The 23,119-nt window shown below is 37.0% G+C and overlaps 1 protein-coding gene across 1 annotated transcript; it reads right to left on the bottom strand.

The window, feature by feature from the left end:
- Nucleotides 1–801: 801 nt before the first annotated feature.
- Nucleotides 802–22,046, bottom strand: LOC133530045 (phospholipase A1-like). The gene is made up of 8 exons (XM_061867861.1): nt 21,936–22,046; nt 15,170–15,433; nt 13,143–13,239; nt 10,739–10,899; nt 7,765–7,887; nt 4,588–4,830; nt 3,663–3,843; nt 802–2,566 (listed from the first exon to the last, which is right to left on the bottom strand). The coding sequence occupies exons 2-8, from the start codon at nt 15,426–15,428 to the stop codon at nt 2,407–2,409; spliced, it is 1,224 nt and encodes a 407-aa protein (XP_061723845.1). The 5' UTR covers nt 15,429–15,433; nt 21,936–22,046; the 3' UTR covers nt 802–2,406.
- Between the last annotated feature and the right edge of the window lie 1,073 nt (nt 22,047–23,119).

Raw genomic sequence — 23,119 nt, 5'->3', positions numbered from 1 at the left:
TGACGCTTCTGTTTATTATATAAAGCGTTCAAAAGGTTAAGGGCATGTAGAAAAATATTTTTGAAGCAGAATATGTTTGGCCTACACCATAGCAAAAAAAAAATTTGGCGTCAAAAAATTCTTCTTTTACTTGTTCCTAATCTGTAGGGCTGAGATGGTCGGCTCTTTATTATTTGTCACTATGCCTCGTTCTAACATGTAAGTGCGAAAGTGACGGGCATAGTGACAAGCAATAGAAATGGAACCATGCTGCCACCGCAGAACCCTATCGTGTATGCTGTAGTGTCATCTGTTCTTGTTAAAATATGTCTACATCACAATGCCCTCAAACGGGTCCCCACGATTTTTAGGGTTCCGCACCCAAAGGGTCAAACGGGACCCTATTACTGAGACTTCGCTGTCCGTCCGTCCGTCTGTCACCAGGCTGTATCTCATGAAGCGTGACTAGCTATCAGTTGAAATTTTCACAGACGATGTATTTTTGTTGCCGCTATAACAACAAATACTAAAAACGGAATAAAATAAATATTTAAGGGGGGCTCCCATACAACAAACATATATTTTTTGCCGTTTTTATAAATAATGGTACGGAACCCTTCGTGCGCGAGTCCGACTCGCACTTGCCCGGTTTTTGTTACTAAATAGAGCAGCAAAAACCGTTCTCGAAAAATATGTGAGAAGATCACTAAGAATTCGGTCTGGATCTTCGGAAACGAGTCAAAACGAACGTATGTTATTAATTTATCGTTTTAAATGAGATTTTTTGATTTTCACATTATTGGAGTAAAAAATAAAACAAAATTAATTTTTTATTTGTATTCGATGTTGGTACAAATATTTTTCATAATATCACAATTCATGTACTATTGAATCTCTATTGAGGTATTGGTCTACAATTTAAAACTACATAAATGATTTAACTAAGTATATGTCAAACTTAACAAATAAAAATTTAGTATCAAATCGACGGTAATCACGATTTGCTACGAGCACATTAACCCCCTTAAGGTGCGACCAGACCGCAGCTTAAAAAACGGTCACGATACGGAATCGCAGTGACGCGTCGTATGCGTACCGTTTTTGACGCATGCTCCCCACACCGCTGCTTAAAAAACGGTGACGGTACGGAATCGCAATGACGTGCTTCACGCGAATCTTTTTTGTTTACAAAACAGTTGCGTCTTTTATACGTCACCGGTGTGGTGTCTGCCATAAGATCTCCGTGTAATATTTTTTGCGATTTTTACGCAGATCAATTTACGGTGCGTCAGCGTATTTTATCAGCGGTGTGGGGAGCATGCGTCAAAAACGGTACGCATACAACGCGTCACTGCGATTCCGTATCGTGACCGTTTTTTAAGCTGCGGTCTGGTCGCACCTTTATTCCTAAAGTACTAAAGTTACGATGCCGCTGATCATCGTTTGTCCCTTTCCGATGTATAGGTAAGATGGAAAGGGACAAACGATGATCAGCGGCATCGTAACTTTAGTACACGTTTATAAATAAGGGGGTTAATGTATTCAAACTTTTATAAAATATTAATACAGTTATTCGATCACTTAAGTTCTTGGAACTGAGACGATAATTGAGCAAAAAAATGGCGGGTATCACCATAAAATAGCTATAACGCGCGTACGTATTCATTGTTATTACTCTTTAATACAACTTATAAAACAAAGTCCCCTGCGACCCCTGCCACGTCTGTCTGTATGTTCGCGAGAAACTCAAAAAAGAATGAACGTATTTTCATGCGGTTTTTATCTATCAATGGAGTGATTCTTGAGGAAGATTTAGGCGTATAATTAATACCTGTGCGAAGACGGGACGGGTCGGTAGTACAATTTTAATACATACAACGCCTACGAGCACATGAATGAATGGCAAACATAAAAACCATGTCGTCGGCTAAAAACGCAAATCCATTGAAGAGGTTCGCGACTTAAACCGAGGCTACCTATAGCGAAATTCGTGTCATGGCTTTCTACTTTCATACAAACCCAACAAATTCAGTATTGAAAAAAAAAACGAAGGCGCAAATGTCATAAATGGAAAATGCGCATTATGGAAGGTAGAAGTAAGGAATGCAATCTCCGTAAACCAAAAAGTGTCCGTCAAAAAACCTTAAATAGGTGGCGCTACAATACCTTGAATATTTGAGAAAAAAAAAAAAACAAATCATAGACAGCGCACTTCACTCCATCAATAACGCCTAGGTTCTTAGCTACTCTAGCGCTACTCTGGAAAGTTTTGGAACTATTATTTATGACTGACAGCTGGACACTTGCAACAGTTCTGCCTATGGAGATTGCATTCCTTACCTCTCCATAATGCACATTAAGTCATTTTTTTTATCTATAAACACCCGTCCTTACAGATACTAGGTATTTTATCCTATGGTCTAATAATTAACCAAACAAGTTAGACACTTTGGAGCCGATGTTCCTCACAATCCCCTCGTTGTTTTTCCACGTCAAGCCCTGCTTGCCGAGGCCGTACGGGCTGTCTTCGCCGGTCTGCAGGAAGTAGCGCCCGATCGTGCCCGGTTGCGAGGCGAAACCCATGGGACTGCGGAAGAATTACGAATATTATTAGCTGTAAGAGGTAAAACAGTGAAGATTGCATGTGAAACAAATATTTGAGGTTAGAGAATATGATTTTGAAGTAATTATAGGTATGCCCAGCCCAGTCTCTAAGACCGCGGGCCAGGGGCATATATCGTTAGGCATCGCCTCCCGGCGGATTGTTTGTCAGATTATAGTTTAGATGCTATAAAAAAAACCGTCAGCCGGTTGTATGGCGGTGGAAAGACCGTCAGCTGGTCACATGAATATGTAAAAAATACGTGCCTTACCATGTAATTATGTTCGCAAAGTATGCGTAATGCGTGATTCGTTTCGACCCGTTAATTTGAAACGCCTGATATAATGCTACATGCAAAGTTTCATGATTTTGTTATTACTACCATAAAAAAGGTAAAGAGCTTATTATTGACATGTTCATGCGACCAGCGGATGTTCTTTCCACAGCGATACAACCGGACGATTTTTTTAAACCATAGCATCTAAACTATCATCTGACAAAGTATCAAAGGCTGAGGCTGCCATTCCTCAACCCATCAACGGAGCGGCAGCTGACGTCCATGAGGACGAAAGTTCATCATACGTAGCCGTTAATCACTGTACGAGTTATCGCCCGGGAGGTGATTGGACATGGAAATCTGTTCCTGGCTCGCGGTCTATTTCTACAGCGAGATTCCCTTGAAAAAAGCTAGCCTACGACACATTCATGTCATTACCACAAAGGCGGGCAAAGCTGAACTGTTGAAAACATTCAAGTACTGGAGTCTTTTACGCTTTCTAGCAGAAAATTGCCGATGCAAGAGCATTGGACTCGCAGCCTGCCACAAAGTAGGATAAAACGCGACTTTCCACACGCTCCTGTACTAGGCGCCCATCACAGTTTTAAAGCTACCGAAACTAGTCATTTCAAGAAACCATTTTGGTTGTCGTCCTACCTACATATCAGTGGGGCTCCATCGGTTCTAGCCCTTTTATTGTCTGTTACCGTGACTGTCACTTCCTTACAAGTATGTAAATGCAAGAGTTACGCATAAAACGACAGGCGTGTGCCATCCTATCCATACGGAATTTTACATTTTTACCTAATATCACTGTCGCACTGGGCCTTCTTGAACGCCTCATAATCTTTGCACCTCCGCGCAGGGAACGCCTCAGGGGTCTTCACCGACTCGGCGAAGTACACCCATGCGCGGCTGTGGCTACACGTCTGGAAGAGACAGTTGGGCTGCTGAGAGCCGCTGTTTGGGAAGTAGTCCACTTGACCTGGGAATGAAAATAATGATGTAAACAAAAAATCAACGTTGGATGTAGGAGTTGGGTCTTGTTAGATAAAAAAATATATATATATATTATAGGACATTATTACACAAATTGACTAAATCCCACAGTAAGCTCAATAAGGCTTGTGTTGAGGGTATTTAGACAACGATATATATAATATATAATTACTTAAATACATAGAAAACACCCATGACTCGGGAACAAATATCCATGCTCATCACACGAATAAATGCCCTTACCAGGATTTGAACCCGGGACCATCAGCTTCGTAGGAAGGGTCATTTAAATTCTACATTCTACTAATGAAATTGAAAGCGAGTGGTCATTACCACCACTAGATCCCAAATTCTATTTATGGAAGGTGGAGGTAAGGAATTAAATCTCCATGTATCAAAAAGTGTCATCAAAAAAACTTAAATAGGTGGCGCTACAATACCTAGAATACTTGACAAAAAAATCAAATCATAGACATCGCACTTCACTCCGTCAATAACGCCTGGGTTCTTAGCTACTCTAGAGTCGCTACTCTGATTTGGAACTATTATTTATAGCTGACAGCTGGACACTTTTGCAACAGTTCTAGCATAAGAGATTTCACTCCTTTTAAATCCACACTCCATAATTCTATTGTTCGCATTCCTTTCACTGATTGTTCGTATTTCAAAAATATCAATTCGCCGTTTTCTTGAAGGTGTCACTGTCAATGGATGATATATAAGAGCTTACCAACAGGATCCTTCAATCCATAAACACCAGCGTCTGTATGTATAACATCTACATACTCCGCGTCAGTGGCCTTGAGCCTCAACTCGGGTTCCACATGGCTGAAGCACGGCCCGGCCGGGTCGAGCCCGGTGATCCGGCCCACCTTGTAGCCGGTCAGGTTGGCGAAGGTCTTGCCGGTGAAGCCGGAGATGTGGGCGCCCAGGCTGTGTCCGATGATGTGGATGCCGGAGGGGTTGTGGCCCTCTGTGGATTAAAAAAAAAGATTAGAATCACAGATTCATAGAAATGATTGTTTTAGTGTCCAAGAGCGCGCATTGGGAGCGGAGAAGTTTTCTTATTAAACATTTTTGGTGTTTTAAAAATAAAAAAAGTTATCACTGAGTTATATTATATAGTATATAGTCAGTATGAGTTAGTTATCATTAGTTATATTGCTCATTTTTAGAAATAGGTAGTTTTCATATGTTTAGTGTTTTTTTTTTTCTATTGAGCGAAAATCAAAAACTCTTTCGAATCACATAAGTCTTTACAAAAAGGCCTCAAGTTTGCTAATTTAATTTATGGCAGCCATATTGTGATCCAAAAAAGCGCTACGTATTTTTAAAAAACATTTTTTGATTGTTCTGCGCCTTAATATATGACATATATTTCAGTTTATAACTTAAGTACCTTGTTACAAAATAACTAAAGTAGGTTTTTTTACCCCAAGCATTATTCTTGATAACACTTTGATCATCACTAAAACATGTACGCCATGAAACATTGTACCTATACAATGAAAAATCGGATTTTCCTATAATCAAAGGTTGCGTGTCGACAATAAGGATGTACTTACCTATTATGTATACTTAGGTATCTATATGTAGTTTACCTGACGCTAAGTGGTAGTTGGTAGTTATACATAGATTTATATAGTAGCAGTAATAGTAGTATAACAAGCGTGTTTTGTAACCGACCTCAAGAGTGTCATTTACTTGTGGGTAATTCACTTCCTAGTATGGAAATTGTGTTACTTTACAGATATATCCATAGCGTATGTATATCCTAATAGAGCTTCGAAGATGCATTATGTGAAGGCGAGCATTTGTTTCTAAGCTATAAAACCCATAACAAATGCGCTTGTGGCAAGGACGGGCCTTAAGGGCAATAAGAATAGGGCTAGTACAGCGGTGTCACGTACGCGAATTTTAGCCAATCGTGCAGTCTAACGCCGCAACGCGATTGGTTGATGAGTTCGCATCATGCGCGCGATTGGTCGCAACTAGTTGCGTTAGACTGCACGATTGGCTCGTCCTTGGATAAATGTCAATGCTTGTGGCACATTTGGAACTAGGTACAAGCGTCTAGACTAGACAACAGGATCGGCAGGCCTGTGAAGGTAATTTATATAACAATAAAACCGGCCAAGAGCATGTCGGGCCATGCTCAGAGTAGGGTTCCGTAGTTACTCTTCCGTCACAATAAGATAAACTGGAGCTTAAAGTATGGTAGATTGTTAACCAAGGGATGAACTGTGGGAGTACGTCTTTTTACTATGAAGGGGAAACTTTTTGCGATAACTCAAAAACAGCTAAACTGATCATATCCGCTATAGTTTTCATTTAATGTCTTTCTAAGTAAAGTGGGGGTGAATTTTTTTTTTGCTTCAACCCTACAGTGTGGGGTATCGTTGAAAAGGTCTTTCAAAACTAATAGGGGTCTTTAACAAACCTTTTTTGATAAAGTGAATATATTCGGAGATAATCGCTCCGAAAGAGAAAAAAAATGTGTCCCCCCCCCTCTAACTTTTGAACCATAGGTCCAAAAAATATGAAAAAAATCGTGGAAGTAGAGCTTAAGAAAGACATTAAATGAAAACTATAGCGGACATGATCAGTTTAGCTGTTTTTGAGTTATCGCAAAAAGTTTCTCTCATAGTAAAAATACTTACTTTAATTAGGTACTGATTATGCAAATTTGCCTATTTGTTTAACTCGCGTGAAAGGTAACATTTCATCCCTTGGTTAACAATTTACTATACTTTAAGCTCCAGTTTAGCTTATTGTGACGGAAGAGTAACTACGGAACCCTACACCCTACACCCTTAAAAAAACATATTTGAACTCAACAGAAATGTATAATAAGTATACAATATATCTATAGAACCAGATAAAAATGGACTAATACCCAAAAATGTACCATGGAAGCAAGAAATAAATGAATACTAAATAAATAATTTTGTTTGTTTACATCTTTCTCAATTTCTATTCATGGTAGGTACAGTCAGCATCAAAAGTAACGCATCAAATAACGCTTCATAAGTATCTACCATTCTGTAACGGCTTAACAAAAAGTGATGTATTTAATATAGAACAACTAAGACAGTAAAATATATACTTTTGAACGTGAATTATAGAAATGTATCTATATTTGGAAAAGTTATCCGGGATGTCAGATACTTTTGGCGCGTTGTTTCATCCGCTACTATTGATGCTGACTGTACATACCTAAATTATATGAGGTTTCTTAAGTTGTAGATTAAGTAGCTATTAAGTTTTGGTTATCGCTGGATGATTTGCATGTAAAACATCACTTTATAAGGATCATGGTGGAAAATACCGTATCAGGCCAGAAATACGCAGTTAAATAACACAAATAAGCACATACCGTTTAGAATAATTTTAATGTGGGGAATAATTATGCTAACTCGTTCCAAGAAGACCTTGGTTATAAATAACGACCATAATTAATTAATCTGCTATTAATAAAATTATAAACACCGTCAATTAATATGTCAAGACCTGCAAGTAATATACACATGAGGCTTCCATACCGAGTTCGTAGGTTCGAGCTTGGTTAAGCATATTTTTATTCCCTTTCGGAGCCACTATTTTCCAATCTATTAATTTTATCAAAAACTGGTTGTTGAAAACAAGTGTTCGCTTTGAAGGAGCTATTTAACGACACCCCACAATCAAAGAGAAAAAAAATAATCTCCACTTTACGTGTAGACAAGGTAGGTACCCTAAAAAAGTTTTTTTTTTTTAGTTGTTATTTCACCGGCTTTCTAATATCATTTACGTTAGGTTAGTGAGCGGACGGACAGACAGATGGACACAGGCGTATAAGGGTTCCTAGTTGACTACGGAACCCTAAAACTCTAAATTCAGACCTCAGGACTCATCAAATATAACTTACTGTTAACCATAGCGGCGAGTACTTCTCCCAGCCTCTCTCCGATGAACCGCACGTAGGTCGAGGAGCGTAGGTACAGCCATTTAATCAGCGCGCTGGCATCCAGGGCCAGAACGTTGGATTTTCCTAGAACACAGAAGAAGAGCAGGTTTAAATACAATTAACCTCTTGTCTGTATGTATGATGAGGATTTTGACTGAATTTTTAGTCATCTTTTAAATAGTTTTCGAGAACGACTTTTTCTGGTCGACGAGTCATACTCAGGCTCAACTCAGGTGAATCCACGATTTTGGACCACCACACACATTATAAAAGATTAAGGGATGGGTTGGGACACCCTAAGAATATGTATCATCTGTATCCGAAAGTAGATCATGGAACATATATATGACCCCAACTTTATTTGCTCGAAAAATAAAGGATTTGATGATCAATGTTAAATTAGGATAAAAATCAAGGACACAGTCAGTAAGGAACTTCTGCTTTACGACCTTAAGTGAAGTATGTGTGCAAACGCAATGGTTGGTAGCGACGAAAGAGCTCGAAGATGTTCTTATCTGATAGACGATCGACTCAACTTTGACCTTATATAAATATTATTAAAGTAAATGTAGAGAAGTCCGGCTATTATAATTTGTTGGTTAGGAAGACCGTCTTAGGGCATAAACTCAGACTACTTCGCTCAGACACAGTAAAAAAGGACTTCCTGCTTTACCGACCTTCTGTAAGTAAGTGGAGTAGGTATTGTAAAGGGATACAGACAGTCATCAACGATAGTCGATATTTGTATTATTACTGATTGAAGAAAAAAAAATATTATCAGAAATCTCTACCCCGCGCCTCCACCATGTAAAGGGATACGGTCTATCTGCGGTGGGAAATCTAAACGCTCGAGGTAGATTTCTGATAATATATATATATTTTTTCTTCAATCAGTAATAATACAAATATCGATTATCGTTAATGACTGCCGCTTTCCGAATGAAACGCCTGCAGATCTTTATTCCTTCAGCAGGGAAATAGTTCTGAATTCAAATAATCGTTGCCAGTTATTTACCACGAGACTGTGAAGGTTTTCCAACCTTCACAGTATGTATGCAAACGCAAGAGTTAGAAGACTTAGAAGCGACGAAAGAACTCGTAGACGGTCTTATATAAATATTATTGAGGTCCATGTGGAAGGCACCAAGGGCATAGCCACCCAGTGAACTAGGGGGGGGGGGAGGGCAAGTGGATATCGTTGGAGAATTAGGGGGGGGGAGACGCCGCAGAGGGGCATACATTGTTAGTAAAATTTGAGGTACAACTGCCGACTGTCACCTTGGCTGGCATCCTGAGATATTTAGACGGTCTTACCCACATTTTGTCGTTCACCGTGTCGTGAAACCGCTTCTAGGTTATTTAACTTAAACGTAACTACTAACGCCATCTACTCCATGACGTTGGCAAATATTAGCCGGTTCGCAATACGTTCGCGACACCCTGGTCAGGTTTATAAATTGTTGTCAAAACATCGCATAACTGTGGTGCTCTCATTGAAATTGTATCAAAATGTAACAATAACACTTTCCTACTTAATAATTGAATAGGCCTATTAATGTACTTAATCATTAATTGCCTACCACATTGTTGCTATGCTCATTGTAATTCTATTGTAGACTATAAATATCTACAATTACCATAATTATCTTATCAAACGGTATTGCGTTACTCTTTTGTTCAAAAGTTAAATTCGCGCAAAACTGACAAGTTATAAACATGTTCTTATTTTGATATTGTACAAGTTAGCTATTATAGTAATCTATTAAAATAAAAAACAATTTAAACTACTTACGACATTGTTGCCTTTGAATAAGGTTCAAAATGGAATATCAACATTTTAGCAAAACGGGTTAAAAAATGGTGGTCGCGATCTAATTTTAAGATAACAGTAGGAACTAAAGAAGTGTAATAAATAAACTGTTGTTGTCGTCTAAGCAAGTTATTAACCGTTGACCTTACTATCTCTGACGTTATCTAAATAAAAATATATTTGTCTCATTCGCTTAGTTAGAAGTTTCCCGTGAAAAAACGTGAAATAAGTATCATAATACGAGTACATATGTGTTGTTTCGAAGCAAAATGTCCCACTTTGTCGCTTGCCATAAGAACGCTTTGACAGATTATTCGTATAAAGATATGTCCTTAATCCTTATGGTAAGCGGCAAAGTGGGACCCTTGACTAAATAGAGTTCCAGAGAATCATGTGACAAAATAGTATTTTGTGCAACAGGTACCTGTCTGTCTGTCTTTAAAAAACCCGAATTCGTCTCATTTTGTAATTTCGGCTCTTGAATTTTAAGCCCTAATTCATCATCTGTGAATGTATGGATTAGGATATAGTTTCTGGGTGGGGTTGAATTCTTGGGCCTCAGGTATGCGCACTGCGCATAGCACTGCCGCTGCCGCGCACTGGATGTTGTGTATCGAGCAGCTAGGGTCGAAAAACTTCAAATGTGGGATGAGAAACACCTCGAAATTATAAATAATATATACACTACCTTGGCTCAATAGTGCATCGCAGATAGCACTATAACTTTCTTTGGGGTGATCAGTGAATCCATGGGCGAAGATGTATAGTTTCTCCACGGGGTTGAATTCGCGGGCCAGAGGTATACGCGTCGCCGCGCTACTGATATTGTATATCGTGCAGATATGGTTGAAAACTTATAACGCGGGATGAGTAACGTCTCGAAATAATGAGGAATTTATACACTACCTTGGCTCAAAAGTGCTTCGCTGATAGCACTATAACTTCCTTTGCTGGGGTCATGAGTGAATTCATGGATGAAGATGTATATTTTTTGCGCGGGGTTGAATTCTCGGGCCAGAGATATGCGCGCCGCCGCGCTACTGATGTTGTATATCATGCAGCTAGGGTTGAAAACATAATGCGAGATGAGTAACGTCTGGAAATAATTAGCAATTTATACACTACCTTGGCTCAAAAGTGCTTCGCTGATAGCACTATAACTTCCTTTGCTGGGGTCATCAGTAAATCCATGGACGAAGATGTATAGTTTCTGCGCGGGGTTGAATTCTCTGGCCAGAGGTATGCGCTCCGCCGCGCTGCTGATGTTGTATATCGTGCGTATGCCACTGTTATAAATAAAGGCAATAAATAACAAGATAATCAAGAATTTTTAAAATTTCTTCCGGACTTCAAACTTCTCCATTAAAAAACATAACAATTGACAGATCTCGGGCCCATTTCTCGAACGGTATTAGACTAATATTATTAGTCCATAATCTGTCAAATCGTATGGGTTTCTATGACAACACTAATATATTAGTCTAATATGGGGCCAATTTCTCGAATGGTATTAGACTAATATTATTAGTCCACGAGCTGTCAAGTCGTATGGGTTACCATGGCAACACACTATACATATATTAGATTAATACCGTTCGAGAAATGGGCCCCAGAGGTATAAACGATATTATGCAATGATTCGCTATAAAATTAGTTCGAGTATTCTAACAATAATCTGTAGGTATTTACTTGTTATCTGCTAAATTTTGCTTACTACACCCATCGCCGATATATTTATAGAAAAATGCACTTCAATCGATTTATCCGTATGACAGTTTAAATACCACCGACAGACATAGACACACATGTTATTTTTTTATTAGTATTTTAAAAAAATTGTGAAAGACGCTAATTGCTATGCATTTAATTGATACATATCTAATAAGGCACCTCTTCAAAGCAAATCCGCTGTTAATTGAACTGGATATAAATAGATATAATTGTAATTGTAATACTGGCATGTAAATAAGCACACTAATTACTTTATATACTAGTTTATTAGTATACCTACTAGTTGCCTACTTTGCATACTAATGTTGTATGTCTGTTTAAACGTAACAGAAAATAGGCTGTCGGTCTTTTGGAATACCTATCGAAAATAGACAAAAAACCCAAAGCAATTAAACAGATATACCAATTTTGATACAATATGTCTAAGAACCAGAACTAGAAAACCTGCATTCAAATAAAAATACTGCATCCTAATCGGTTTATCCATTTAAGAACTTCAGCGCCATATACACACATACACACATAGCGATCAAACTTAACACCCCTGTTATAACACCCCTCTTTGCGGCGTCTGTTGATAAATGAACCATATAAATGGTAAAATATAATTTATTTGGAGTAGAAAAAGTGGACGTCTACATGGAAAAACTGTATTACCGATACAATTTAGGCATAGATTTTTAAACCAAGATGATTTTTTTAACTTTACTGCCTCGGGTGAGACACGTCACTCAGGTTTACCGGCCTACCGCTTTACAACCATGCCTATTCCTTATGAGGGGGGAGAATTTTAGTAACGATTGCGGTGGGTGATCCGTGAGTTGCGAGATCAAGTTTTCTAGAGGAGGTGAATTATATATTTTTAATACATTTATTATTTCGCTAGCAGAGTACGGTTCGCGACCCCATAACGTAATCGGTAGTGACTTTTCTACAAAGTTCGATTCTCCTCGGTTTAAATGCGTGCGCGCTTGCGTGCATGCCTGCGTGTGGGTGTGTGAGTGTGTAGGTATGTCTGTAGTGGTGGTTCTTAAACTATTGAATGATTAGGATGTTTTTTTTAAAGCTAAGCTAAGCCCCTATGCATTGAAACATAGAGGAAACAGACCTTCATCTTTTTATCTATTTCAATGCATTGGGAGTTTATTTATTTAAGCATAAGTAAGCTAGTAGAGAGTACCATTTTGCAACATTTGGCGTTGATTTTTTTTGCAGTAATCGCGAAGCGTCTGATTGACGTAAAGTACGTGATGATGATGATGATTCTTCTGGCCTATATCGACCATGGCGACCACTTCGACTCCTAGTTAGCTTGGCACTCATGCGCCCGAAGATGGCTGACGTAGCCGATCTTCGAGGTGAACCCCCGTGCACATTGAGGGCACGTGAGGACACCAGCTACGTAATGGTAGTGAATGGACGCAGGCTGGCGTGTTTTCAGCTCGTCGCGTTTAGCGTCGAGGTCAGCTTTACGCTGCTCCTCGAAATCGCGCACATTGCCCTGCACCAGCCTGCGCCACTCAGGCCAAACCTTCCCACTTAGAGGGATGCATCTTTTCATGTGTCGTGTCTGAACATCTTTGTATCGGAGGAGTTGTCCGCCAACTTTCCGCTTTTCGCACAACGTATCAGCATTGCGATACAACGAGGAAATGCCGCCAGCATCCTTGGTACAATGCCTCAAGAGCCTATTTTAGATTTAAGCTAGATATAGTGATACCGCTGCATATATGCAATATGTTTACCTACTGTTATTGTAAAAAAATATGTTATATTAACATAAGTTCAATTAACTTACGGGTCTCGGTACTCTAGAGTCAGTCGGTCCAGTTGGGGCTCGTCATCTCCCTCGTAGTTCTCGTACGCTACTCCGAAGATCTTCTTCACATTTGTACCTGTACACAAGCATTATCAATAAACTGTAATATATGTCATCTCGATCAAATCTCGAGCGTTGCGGGGGGTTTAAGGCACGAGATTAAGCAAACGGTGGTAAGCATGAATTATATATACTGTACCTAGGGTGACCAGATGTCCAGTATTTTACGGGTTGTCCCGTATTTCAGGCACGAATTTTTCATTGTCCCGTAATTTGGCGAAACGAATATGGGACAGTACGTTGTCCCGTAATATTATGATTCAATGGCATTTAATGATAAAAATACTTATTCGTATATTTATTTTCTCGTACACAGCGGTTACACTGTGAGTGTGTGTGTGTTTATTAATATTTATTATTGTTTTAAGGGTATTTCATTGTGAAAGTCAGTATTTGTTTGTAGGTATGTATATGTTATTTTGTTGATATTTTTTTTTAATGTTTTTGTTGATATTCATATTTTCTTATCCAAATATGTAATTCATTTTGTTTTAAGGGTAATTCATAAAGAAAATCAAATTTTGTACTTATATGTTAATGGATAGATAGATATAATACTCTTTATTGGCACACCTCAGTAAAAGATACCTACAGCTTAAACAAAAACAATTAGCAACATAGTAACACAACCAATAGCATCACTTATTGTAAAGGTTATTTAATTGATTATTTCACATTTTCTTTTCCAGATATTATAAAAATTGTTGTTTTAACCATTTGAAATTGTTTTCTAAAGTCGTTCATTAAATAATTTAGCATTTGTGTAGGTAATTTTTGTAAAAAAAAATGAACGTTGATATTTAATAAAAAAAACTGATATTCCCGTATTTTAATTAGGAATCAGATCTGGTCACCCTAACTGTACCCCACTAACGCGAGGAAAATAATAACTGTTGTACTGTAAACATTTTAATGTTGAAATTGTCTTTATATGCTTGTTTATTTTAAGATAATTTGCAAATACTTTATTTCAAAAACAGCTATTGTAAACCTGAAATGGAAGAGCGGGGTGTCCTGACACAGATGTATGCTATTCATCTACTAGGAAATTCTAGCCATATATTGTTTTCACTTTAATTTTCAAACATTACTAAACAAATCCAAATGAACGCTATTAAATATTTTTCCTACTCCTCTACTGTTATCTGTCATTTATGCATTCATTAACACGAATATAAGAACATACATAAAAGATTTCAAGAAAAGTCTATATTGTCTATTCCTCATAAAAGCTCTTGTGCTTTTATAAGCTATAATGTTACTGCGATTAATGGCTACCAACCTAACAACCAAAACGAATACAGTTTTAAACTAAGTGTATTGCTGCCAACGTACAAAATATTCATTTAGTTGCATAGTAAAAATAATTACTTCGTAAGTCAGAAACACGCATGTGACACCCGTAATATAGCAACACCCATAGACTACGAAGACCGCTTAGCGTTGCTTGTTAGTCTCCGTAGGCTACGGTAGCCAAAATTGAGAAAAAACTATCCAAAAAATTAATTTAGCAAGTAGCAAGTACCAGGGCCTCATGAGTTACGAGGAGGTGTCGCTGACCGGCCGGCCGCGGCCCGGGGCGGGCCGGGCGCGTAACAAGGTATGCTCGCGCGTCTTGGCTATATACTTTTGCTGTAATTTGTTTACTTAAATTAAGATTTATTTTTGTTGACTCGTAGGAAAAATATTGTATGCAACGTTGTATAAGTAGGTCAAAAAATTCTCGTGGCGTATTCCTTTACAATGTTCGCCTACGCCTTCGGCTCCGGCTCACATTGTAACTCACGCCACTCGCCTTTTTTGACCCTTCTTATACCACTGTTGCATAAAATACTATATCATTCAACATCGTCAATTAAAAATCACTTAAAATTTGCATCAAATTACTTTGCTACTCTTGTGGATAAAATCAATTAGATTTTTTGAATAAAGAGAAACTTAGTTACATTGGCTAGATCCGATGAAAGCAATAGTTTCATCTATAGGCTGCTTTACAGCAGCTATCTCTTTCTGCACGCCCCTTCCGAAGCTGCCGGCCGCGTCCGAAACGTTTCCCGTCACTGCGTCGCGTACTTTCACCGCATCGTTTATGGATGGCGCTGAGGGGGTGGGAACTGAAGGGAGGGCTTGTTTGAGCCCTGAGAGGGGGTTGTCGGCCGAACACATGGCGAGGGAGGCTATGAGGAGAGGTAGTAGGCCCGCCATTTTTTCTGAAAAAGAATGCCAATTTTTAACACGCTTTTTTATTAGGTCGACCTGTATGTAACTATGTAATGGAATCTAAGGTAACTAATTTAACCATCTTCCAAGGATCGTAGCGTCATGAAAATTGGCAGCTGTATGTAGGTCTGATGACAATACAATAATATGGTACTGTCGAAGTGATCTGATGATGGAGCCGGAAGATATGAACTGGAACTTCATGATGGAACATCGTATCATAGCTGTGTTTGGATTTGTTAGAAAAGTCTTGTAATGAACTTTGACCACGATTAGGTTTCAAGGTGTGATGATGAAGCCGGAAGATAGGCACTGGCATTCCATGATGGAATATCGTATCATAGTCGTGTTTGCGCTTGTGAGAAAGGTCACTTAGAACACAATCAGGTTTTTTTACGTGCATTTATAAAAGCGTGTTTTTCTAGTATTTTTTAAAAATTCATTTATTTACAGGTTCGTGCCATAATAGAGACCGTGCGTATTGGAGAGTTGAATCGATAGCGAAAACAATCCACGCTTCTATCCAGGTGCTGCCCACGCTGGCTCTATTTTGCATAGAGGGTCTGCCATCTACTGTCTTAAATCAAAAAAACCCGGTCAAGTGCAAGTCGGACTCGCGCACGAAGGGTTCCGTACCATTATTTATAAAAACGACAAAAATTATGTTTGTTGTATGGGAGCCCCCCTTAAATATTTTTTTTTCTGTTTTTAGTATTTGTTGTTATAGCGGCAACGGAAATACATCATCTGCGAAAATTTCAACTGTCTAGCTATCACGGTTCATGAGATACAGCCTGGTGACAGACGGACGAACGGACGAACGGACGGACGGACGGACAGCGAAGTCTCAGTAATAGGGTCCAGTTTGACCCTTTGTGTACGGAACCCTAAAAATGGAAACGTGACATAATGCTTTGCGCCATTGAATAGCGGGTTTCTGTGCTTGCGTCTACAGTTCATACACGCTCTTTATACTAATTACTTTAATGTAATTTCACGATAAGTTTCAACCATTGTCAAGCGGAACAGAGCTGCATTTATTCCTATTATGGAAGGTAGAGGCAAGGAACAGAATCTCCTTAGGCAGAACTGTTGCAAAAGTGTCCAGCTGTCAGCTATAAATAATAGTTCCAAGTCTCTCCAGAGTAGCGCTAGAGTAGCTAAGAACCTAGGCGTTATTGACGGAGTGAAGTGCGCTGTCTATGATTAGATTTTTTTCTCAAGTATTCTAGGTATTGTAGCGCCACCTATTTATGGTTTTTTGTCGGACACTTTTTAGTATATGAAAATTCTGTTCCTTGCCTCTACCTTCCATAATTTATTTGTTCGATTTCAAAAGTAAATATCAGTTCTTCTTCTTTTAAAATATGGCTTCCATCAAGTCTATGATGATTTTGCCAATGTCAAGTTTCGTTGTAAGTTTTAAGTGTGCTCGTAGAGCATGACGTTGTTCGGTAGTTGCTTTTAGTAAAGAGATAGCTGGACTTTACTAAAAGCCACGATGGATTGCCGGGTGTTGATTAAAACATGGTTAAACGCGTTTTAAGATTAGTTTTTCATTAGCTGCACACTTCCACGATAGTTCATTGCATAATAAGCTATCGATATTACACTTTAAACTACATGAATGAGCTAAACACAAAAAAATATTCTCGAGACGTCTTCGCCATCTTGAATCTCAACGACAACCCAAAAGAAAATATATGCAAGCATATTTTCTACGGGTGACGTTTCGACGGGATAAAGTATGACGTTGTATTAAAATATAACTAAAGCTATTATACAATATGTCTTTAAGCTGGCCATACACAGGCATACCCTAGTGTGTATTTCCAGCTTTATACTAGTTAAAAATGACTACCAAAACAGGCATTATATTAATTACGGTTTATATTAATATATATTTTGATAGATAATTTAATAAGTATAACTATATTTTATCTGTCACACCCCGGAACAAAACTAATTGATTCATATTTATATTTGATCTAGGATTGCTTATTTGACAGATACACGAAACTAGAAGCTTCACCTAATACAATTATTTATAATACTGTGGCCCTAGTGAAAAAGGGTACAAGTCTCTGGCAGTTTAGGTGTATAAGGGCATAAGTGTTACGTGGAACTTACACCCCTTTACACCTGCGCTGCCAGAGACTTGTACCCTTTTTCACTAGGGCCACAGTATAACTGTAAGTGTTACGCATGTAAACAAGAATTAGAGATAAGATAAGGAAATGCTTAATGATTACCTAATATTTGTATATTTTATATACAGTTCTACATACTAATTTACTAATACCTTTTGTCTTATTGTAGTGTTTAATTTTGTACCACTCCAATATATGTATCAGTATTGCGATACAACGAGGAAATGCCGCCAGAATCCTTGGTACAATGCCTTAAGGGCCTATATTCGATTTAAGCTAGTTATAGTAATCCTCTTTGTATATCCATTGTGTATATTGTTATTGTAAATAAATAATGTTAAAATAGAAAAAATAAACCAAAAAAGGTTAAAAAAGGACAACCATCCGGTTGACAAGATGAACTTTAAATCGATTCGTAGCCATTTTGCTAGTTAATCGGCTGTGTATTGTATACTGTGCGTAAAAATGTATAAGTATGTGTGCGTTTAAGCAAATTTTTGTTTGTCTAAGACATAGCGAAGAAGCGCTTACTTAGAAAAGCATTTTAGCGAACAACTTTAACTTTTTCATATTTTCAAAGCACTAGTAAAACTGCAACATTTGTTCAGCGACTTTTAAAAATAACTTGTGTTTTGATTTTTAGTACAATTTAAAGTTTATTCTAAGACGCAATGTATTGCGAATTTTGTTATGTTTAAAGCGTGACATGCAACGTCAATCACAAAGATGTTAGCGTATATTGAAGACAATATTTACTTTGTATGAAAAATAGTACCTACTTAATCTAAACGATTCATAATTTTTTAAATTGTTAAACAAGTTTTATAGTTTGAGGAGTGCAATAAATGTTTTTATTATTTGGCCGTGTTCCAGGCCACACCCGGTAAACGATGCCTATTTTTTGTTAACGTAATAATTACGTTCGTATTTTAGATCACCGAGTTAAGCCGCGGACGAACAGACCTAAGAGTTCCTAGTTGACTAGGGAACCTTAAAAAACCGGTCGTACCTTATTGAATGTAAGGTGAAATGTACAAATTCGATGTACTACAAAGTAGGTAATACCATTATGAACCCATCGGCCTCAACCTTCTTTTTATTCATTCAGCGACCGGAAAGGTTACCTCCTTGCAAATCGGAAATATATTGTGAGCAAGTCTCGGAATTGGTTTATAAAATACTGGTATATATCGTATACTTAACAAAAAAAGATGAATATAATAATTATTTTGGGTTTTATTTAATAGGTTCTAAAGATTAACCAAATACTGTTGTAAATGTTAATCCTATATTATACTGTAGGAGTACTCATCATTGGCGTCTTGGCATAATACAAATTTTGGTATCTTATGCAAGGGATGGTCTCATGTAGTAAGTAAAACAGTTACTTTACAGGAGCGCTAAATAGTGATCTTTGGGTAAAAGCGTGATCACTTAAATTATTTACAAGAGCAATATAAATAAATTAAATCAACTATTAACGTTAATGCACACCTATCAACTTTATGCAAGCATGTGTACCTACCTCTAACTTCAATTTTCATGTTGATTATCACCTACTGTTACTGTTACTGTGCGTGGGCTTGCACAGTTTCACTTTGATTATTACTTTGTTTAACTAATTATATTTGTATATTATTTTGCACCCAACGGATAACTGTTATTGGCCTAATACTATGTAAAAATACCTATGTAAATTGTATATCTACGGCTGTTGTTGTCCTGAATACCAATAAAATAAATAAAATAAAAATAAATAAAAATCGGTTTATTTCGGTTTTTCTCCGAACTTTTATAAGAACGCGAACGTTTAAAGCACTTTATTGTTCCCTAAAAAGACCGGTTTATTCCACGAGCGACGAAACGGCTGGCCGGCAGGGCGCCTACCGCGAATACCGAAATTGTGGGGATCTTTCTTTTACTCTCATTAAGACGTAATTAGAGTGACAGAGAAAAATGCCCGCAATTGACGAACTTCGATTTTCGCGGTTATAGTCCGGTTGGTGTTCCACGTAAACATAGACAACGACATAAGATAAACCGATTTTTATTGCTCTAAACCGGTTAATTTGATAAGAACTCTCATAAAACCGGTTTAATAATAACGGTTTTCGAGCGAAACCGAAATGAAAAGGTTTTGCGCAAAGTACACAAAAAGGCGTTCACATGTCCGGCTGATCTCCTCTACAGGGTCGCATTTCTAAGAGATCTCGTGGAATCTTGTGAGCAGGTTCGATAGTATTTTTCTCATCATACTTGCTCGAAAAAGATCTTATTTCATGCAGGTATACTGAAGGACAAATGCTGAGGGAGTTATAGCCTTTTTTTTATTGTGTCACTAACGCATACGATACAAGTAGGTATAAGTTTTACTTATAAAATACTGACGTGAAAAAAAATTTTTAATTTGATTAATTTAATAGCCGTTTAAAGTATTTTTACACTATTTTCAATCGTGGCTGAATGCCAGAGGTCTGTGCCTTCGATGCCTAACCTGTCAAAGAATTACAATATGGCGGACGAATGTTTGAAATGTCAACGTCAAGAGTCATTTCACTAAAAATTCAGGGGGCCTACCGCGAAAACCGAAATTCGCAAATTGCGGGGATCTTTCTCTTTTACTCTTAGTAAGACGTAATCAGAGTGACAGAGAAAAATGCCCGCAATTGACGAATTTCGATTTTCCCGGTAGCCGCGCAGTTTTTTCTTCGCAAGTGTGATCAAATATTGCAAACTCGAGTCATTAATTCTCCAATCTGCGGCTGTCGTGTATTAAAGGCCTATTTGAAAAAAATCTCTTACTCCTCGTTGCACAATGTACTGTTTTGTCGATTCAGTTTATGGAAATATTTCAAAATGGCGGAGACAGGTTTTTATAGGTTTTAGTTGACTAGGTGGCGCTGTTAATTTTCTATCGGGGATTCATATTTTAATAAACACATTCCGTTATCTTATTTAATTTGTTGTCTTTAAATTATTTATATAAGAATTAAGGATAATTTGAATGATCGTTTATAGGGTTCCGTGCCCAAAAGGTAAAACAGGACCCTATTACTAAGATTCCGCTGTACGTCCGTCTGTCATCAGGCTGTATCTCATGAACCGTGATAGCTAGAGTTGAAATTTTCACAGATAATGTATTTCTGTTGTAAAAAGTACGGAACGCTCGGTGGGCGAGTCCGACTCGCACTAGTCCAGGTTTTTAATTATATTTTAACTCTGACACTTAGAGACTTTTACATCTCTAAATAATTTTAGTATTTGTTGTTTGTATTTTTTATCTTTTTTTTATGTAATTAGACGTTTAGAGATTGTATACATCTCTAATAAATTATCCAATATTTCATTGATTCCATATTTGTAATTATATTTTGTAATTATTGGTAATTTAATTGCTTGTAAAATTTGACATGTTTGGCTTTGATTTGCTGAATAAATGTTTGATGTTTCTCAATCATTCCGCAACACAAGCCTTATTGAGCTTACGTGGGACTTAGTCAATTTGTGTAATATTGTCCTATCCTCCTGAGACCCAGAACTAGTTGTTCTGTTTTTGAATTTAGAACCCTTAGTTACACAATAAAAGTTCAAAATATATTGTGGAATATGTACAAAAATTTGTACGCAGGGGGAGGTTAAAATATTTATTTTTCAAATATTCATTTATTTATTCATTCATTCATTTATTTACTTATTTGATCATGCAATTTATTGAAAGTTAGGGTTGGCGAAACTATCTCCCGTAGGGGACCCTAACACTGTTGATGCCCAACTTCGCCTTATCATTAAACGGCCTAGTTGATTCGATAGTGATCCTGCTTATGAAGCAGGAGGTCCCAGGTTTGAATCCCGGTAAGGGCATTTATTTGTATGTTCATCACGAATATTTGTACCTAAGTTATGGATGTTACGAATATTCTGATAACATATTTATTGATTGATTTATTAAATATACATAAGCATTACAGATCATGACTAACTCGCTTACATAGTAATTAACTAGTGTTTTTAATTAATAATAATAATTTTAAAAGATCGATATTAAAATCCTAAATCAAGTTCAGAAATACCGCTACAATTTTAAAATAGTATATATGTGCCGACTTATTTATTTCGGAACATATATATTATTAAATGAAATCGATCAAAATCTTTCCATTCCTTTTCAGATATTTTATTATGAATTGAGATGTAATAAAAAAAACTTAATATATTTCTCACTTATAAAATAATTAAAAAATAAATAGAATTCTATTTGCTTTTTTTTCTTGTATTATTAATAAATGTTAACTTTACATGGGTAAATGGAAGAAAAAAAATTGTTTTTATAAAAAAAACTGACCTTATTTTAAAATAATCCTAAGTTAAATTCCCCCTCGCACTGTCACAACCGGTACTTCCGACTCGCAGCTCAAGACTGACTTAATGGTCGTTCTGCCGTCCTATATAAATATAAAACCATGTTGACGCAAACAAATTTCATATTATTTATAAAGTTCTTGGAATTATTATTTCTCAATCTAAAGGATAATTATTTAAAAATATCTTATTGTAATTTTTATTACATCAAATAATAAAGTGTTTTAATAATTAGTTACCTCATTTTTAACGCTTTACTCCTTAGGGTAGTATTCCATCTATCCAATATCTTAAATATTATTATCGGATATTATTATACAAATTGAGTAAAGTCCCACAGTAAGCTCAATAAAGCTTGTTTTGTGGGTACTTAGACAATTACATATATAATATACAGTGTGTCCCTAGCTATTGGACAAAGCCGAAATGTACATATGCATTAGGGTATTTAGAACCAGTGTACAAAGTATCATAACAACCGGTGTAGCGGTTTCAAAGAAATTAACAAATTACCATTTTTTACTTTGGAGCAGCCTGTATGTGTTAGTAGCTCCTAAGGTAATATCTTCAAAGAATAGTATGGAACCTTCTTCGACCTTTTTGATTATCTTTTTTGAAGACTTTTGAAAAATGTCATTATTATCAAATATTTCTTGTCGATTATTGCAAATAACTTTAGTTCGAAAAAAATATTTTTTTATCTTTTCTAATTAAAAAATATTTTTTTATCTTTTCTAATTAAAGAGCATTCCTGAGAAGTAACCCTACGTGGGATTTCCGGGTTTGTCCAATGGCTGGTCACCCTGTATAAATATTTATAAAAACTGAAATACATAGAAAACAGACTCAGGAACAAATATCCGTGCTCTTCACACGAATAAATGCCCTTACCAGGATTTGAACCCGGGACCATCGGCTTCATAGGCAGGGCCCCTACCCATTAGGCCAGACCGGTCGTCAAAATATCCGTAATAAATCTAATATACATGCCACTTCTTATAATTACAACAAAAAAAAAACAAATGTCATACTTAATGTAATTACAATTGTCAGTGTTCGTAATTACAATTGTCAGTGTTTGTAATTACAATTGTCAGTGTTTGTAATTACAATCGTCAGTGTTTGTAATTACAATTGTCAGTGTTTAGTCATATCTGAGAATAGTAC

Source organism: Cydia pomonella, chromosome 22 (assembly GCF_033807575.1).
Source record: "Cydia pomonella isolate Wapato2018A chromosome 22, ilCydPomo1, whole genome shotgun sequence".
Classification (NCBI taxonomy): Eukaryota; Metazoa; Arthropoda; class Insecta; order Lepidoptera; family Tortricidae; genus Cydia; species Cydia pomonella.
This window is presented reverse-complemented; position numbering and strand designations above follow the sequence as displayed.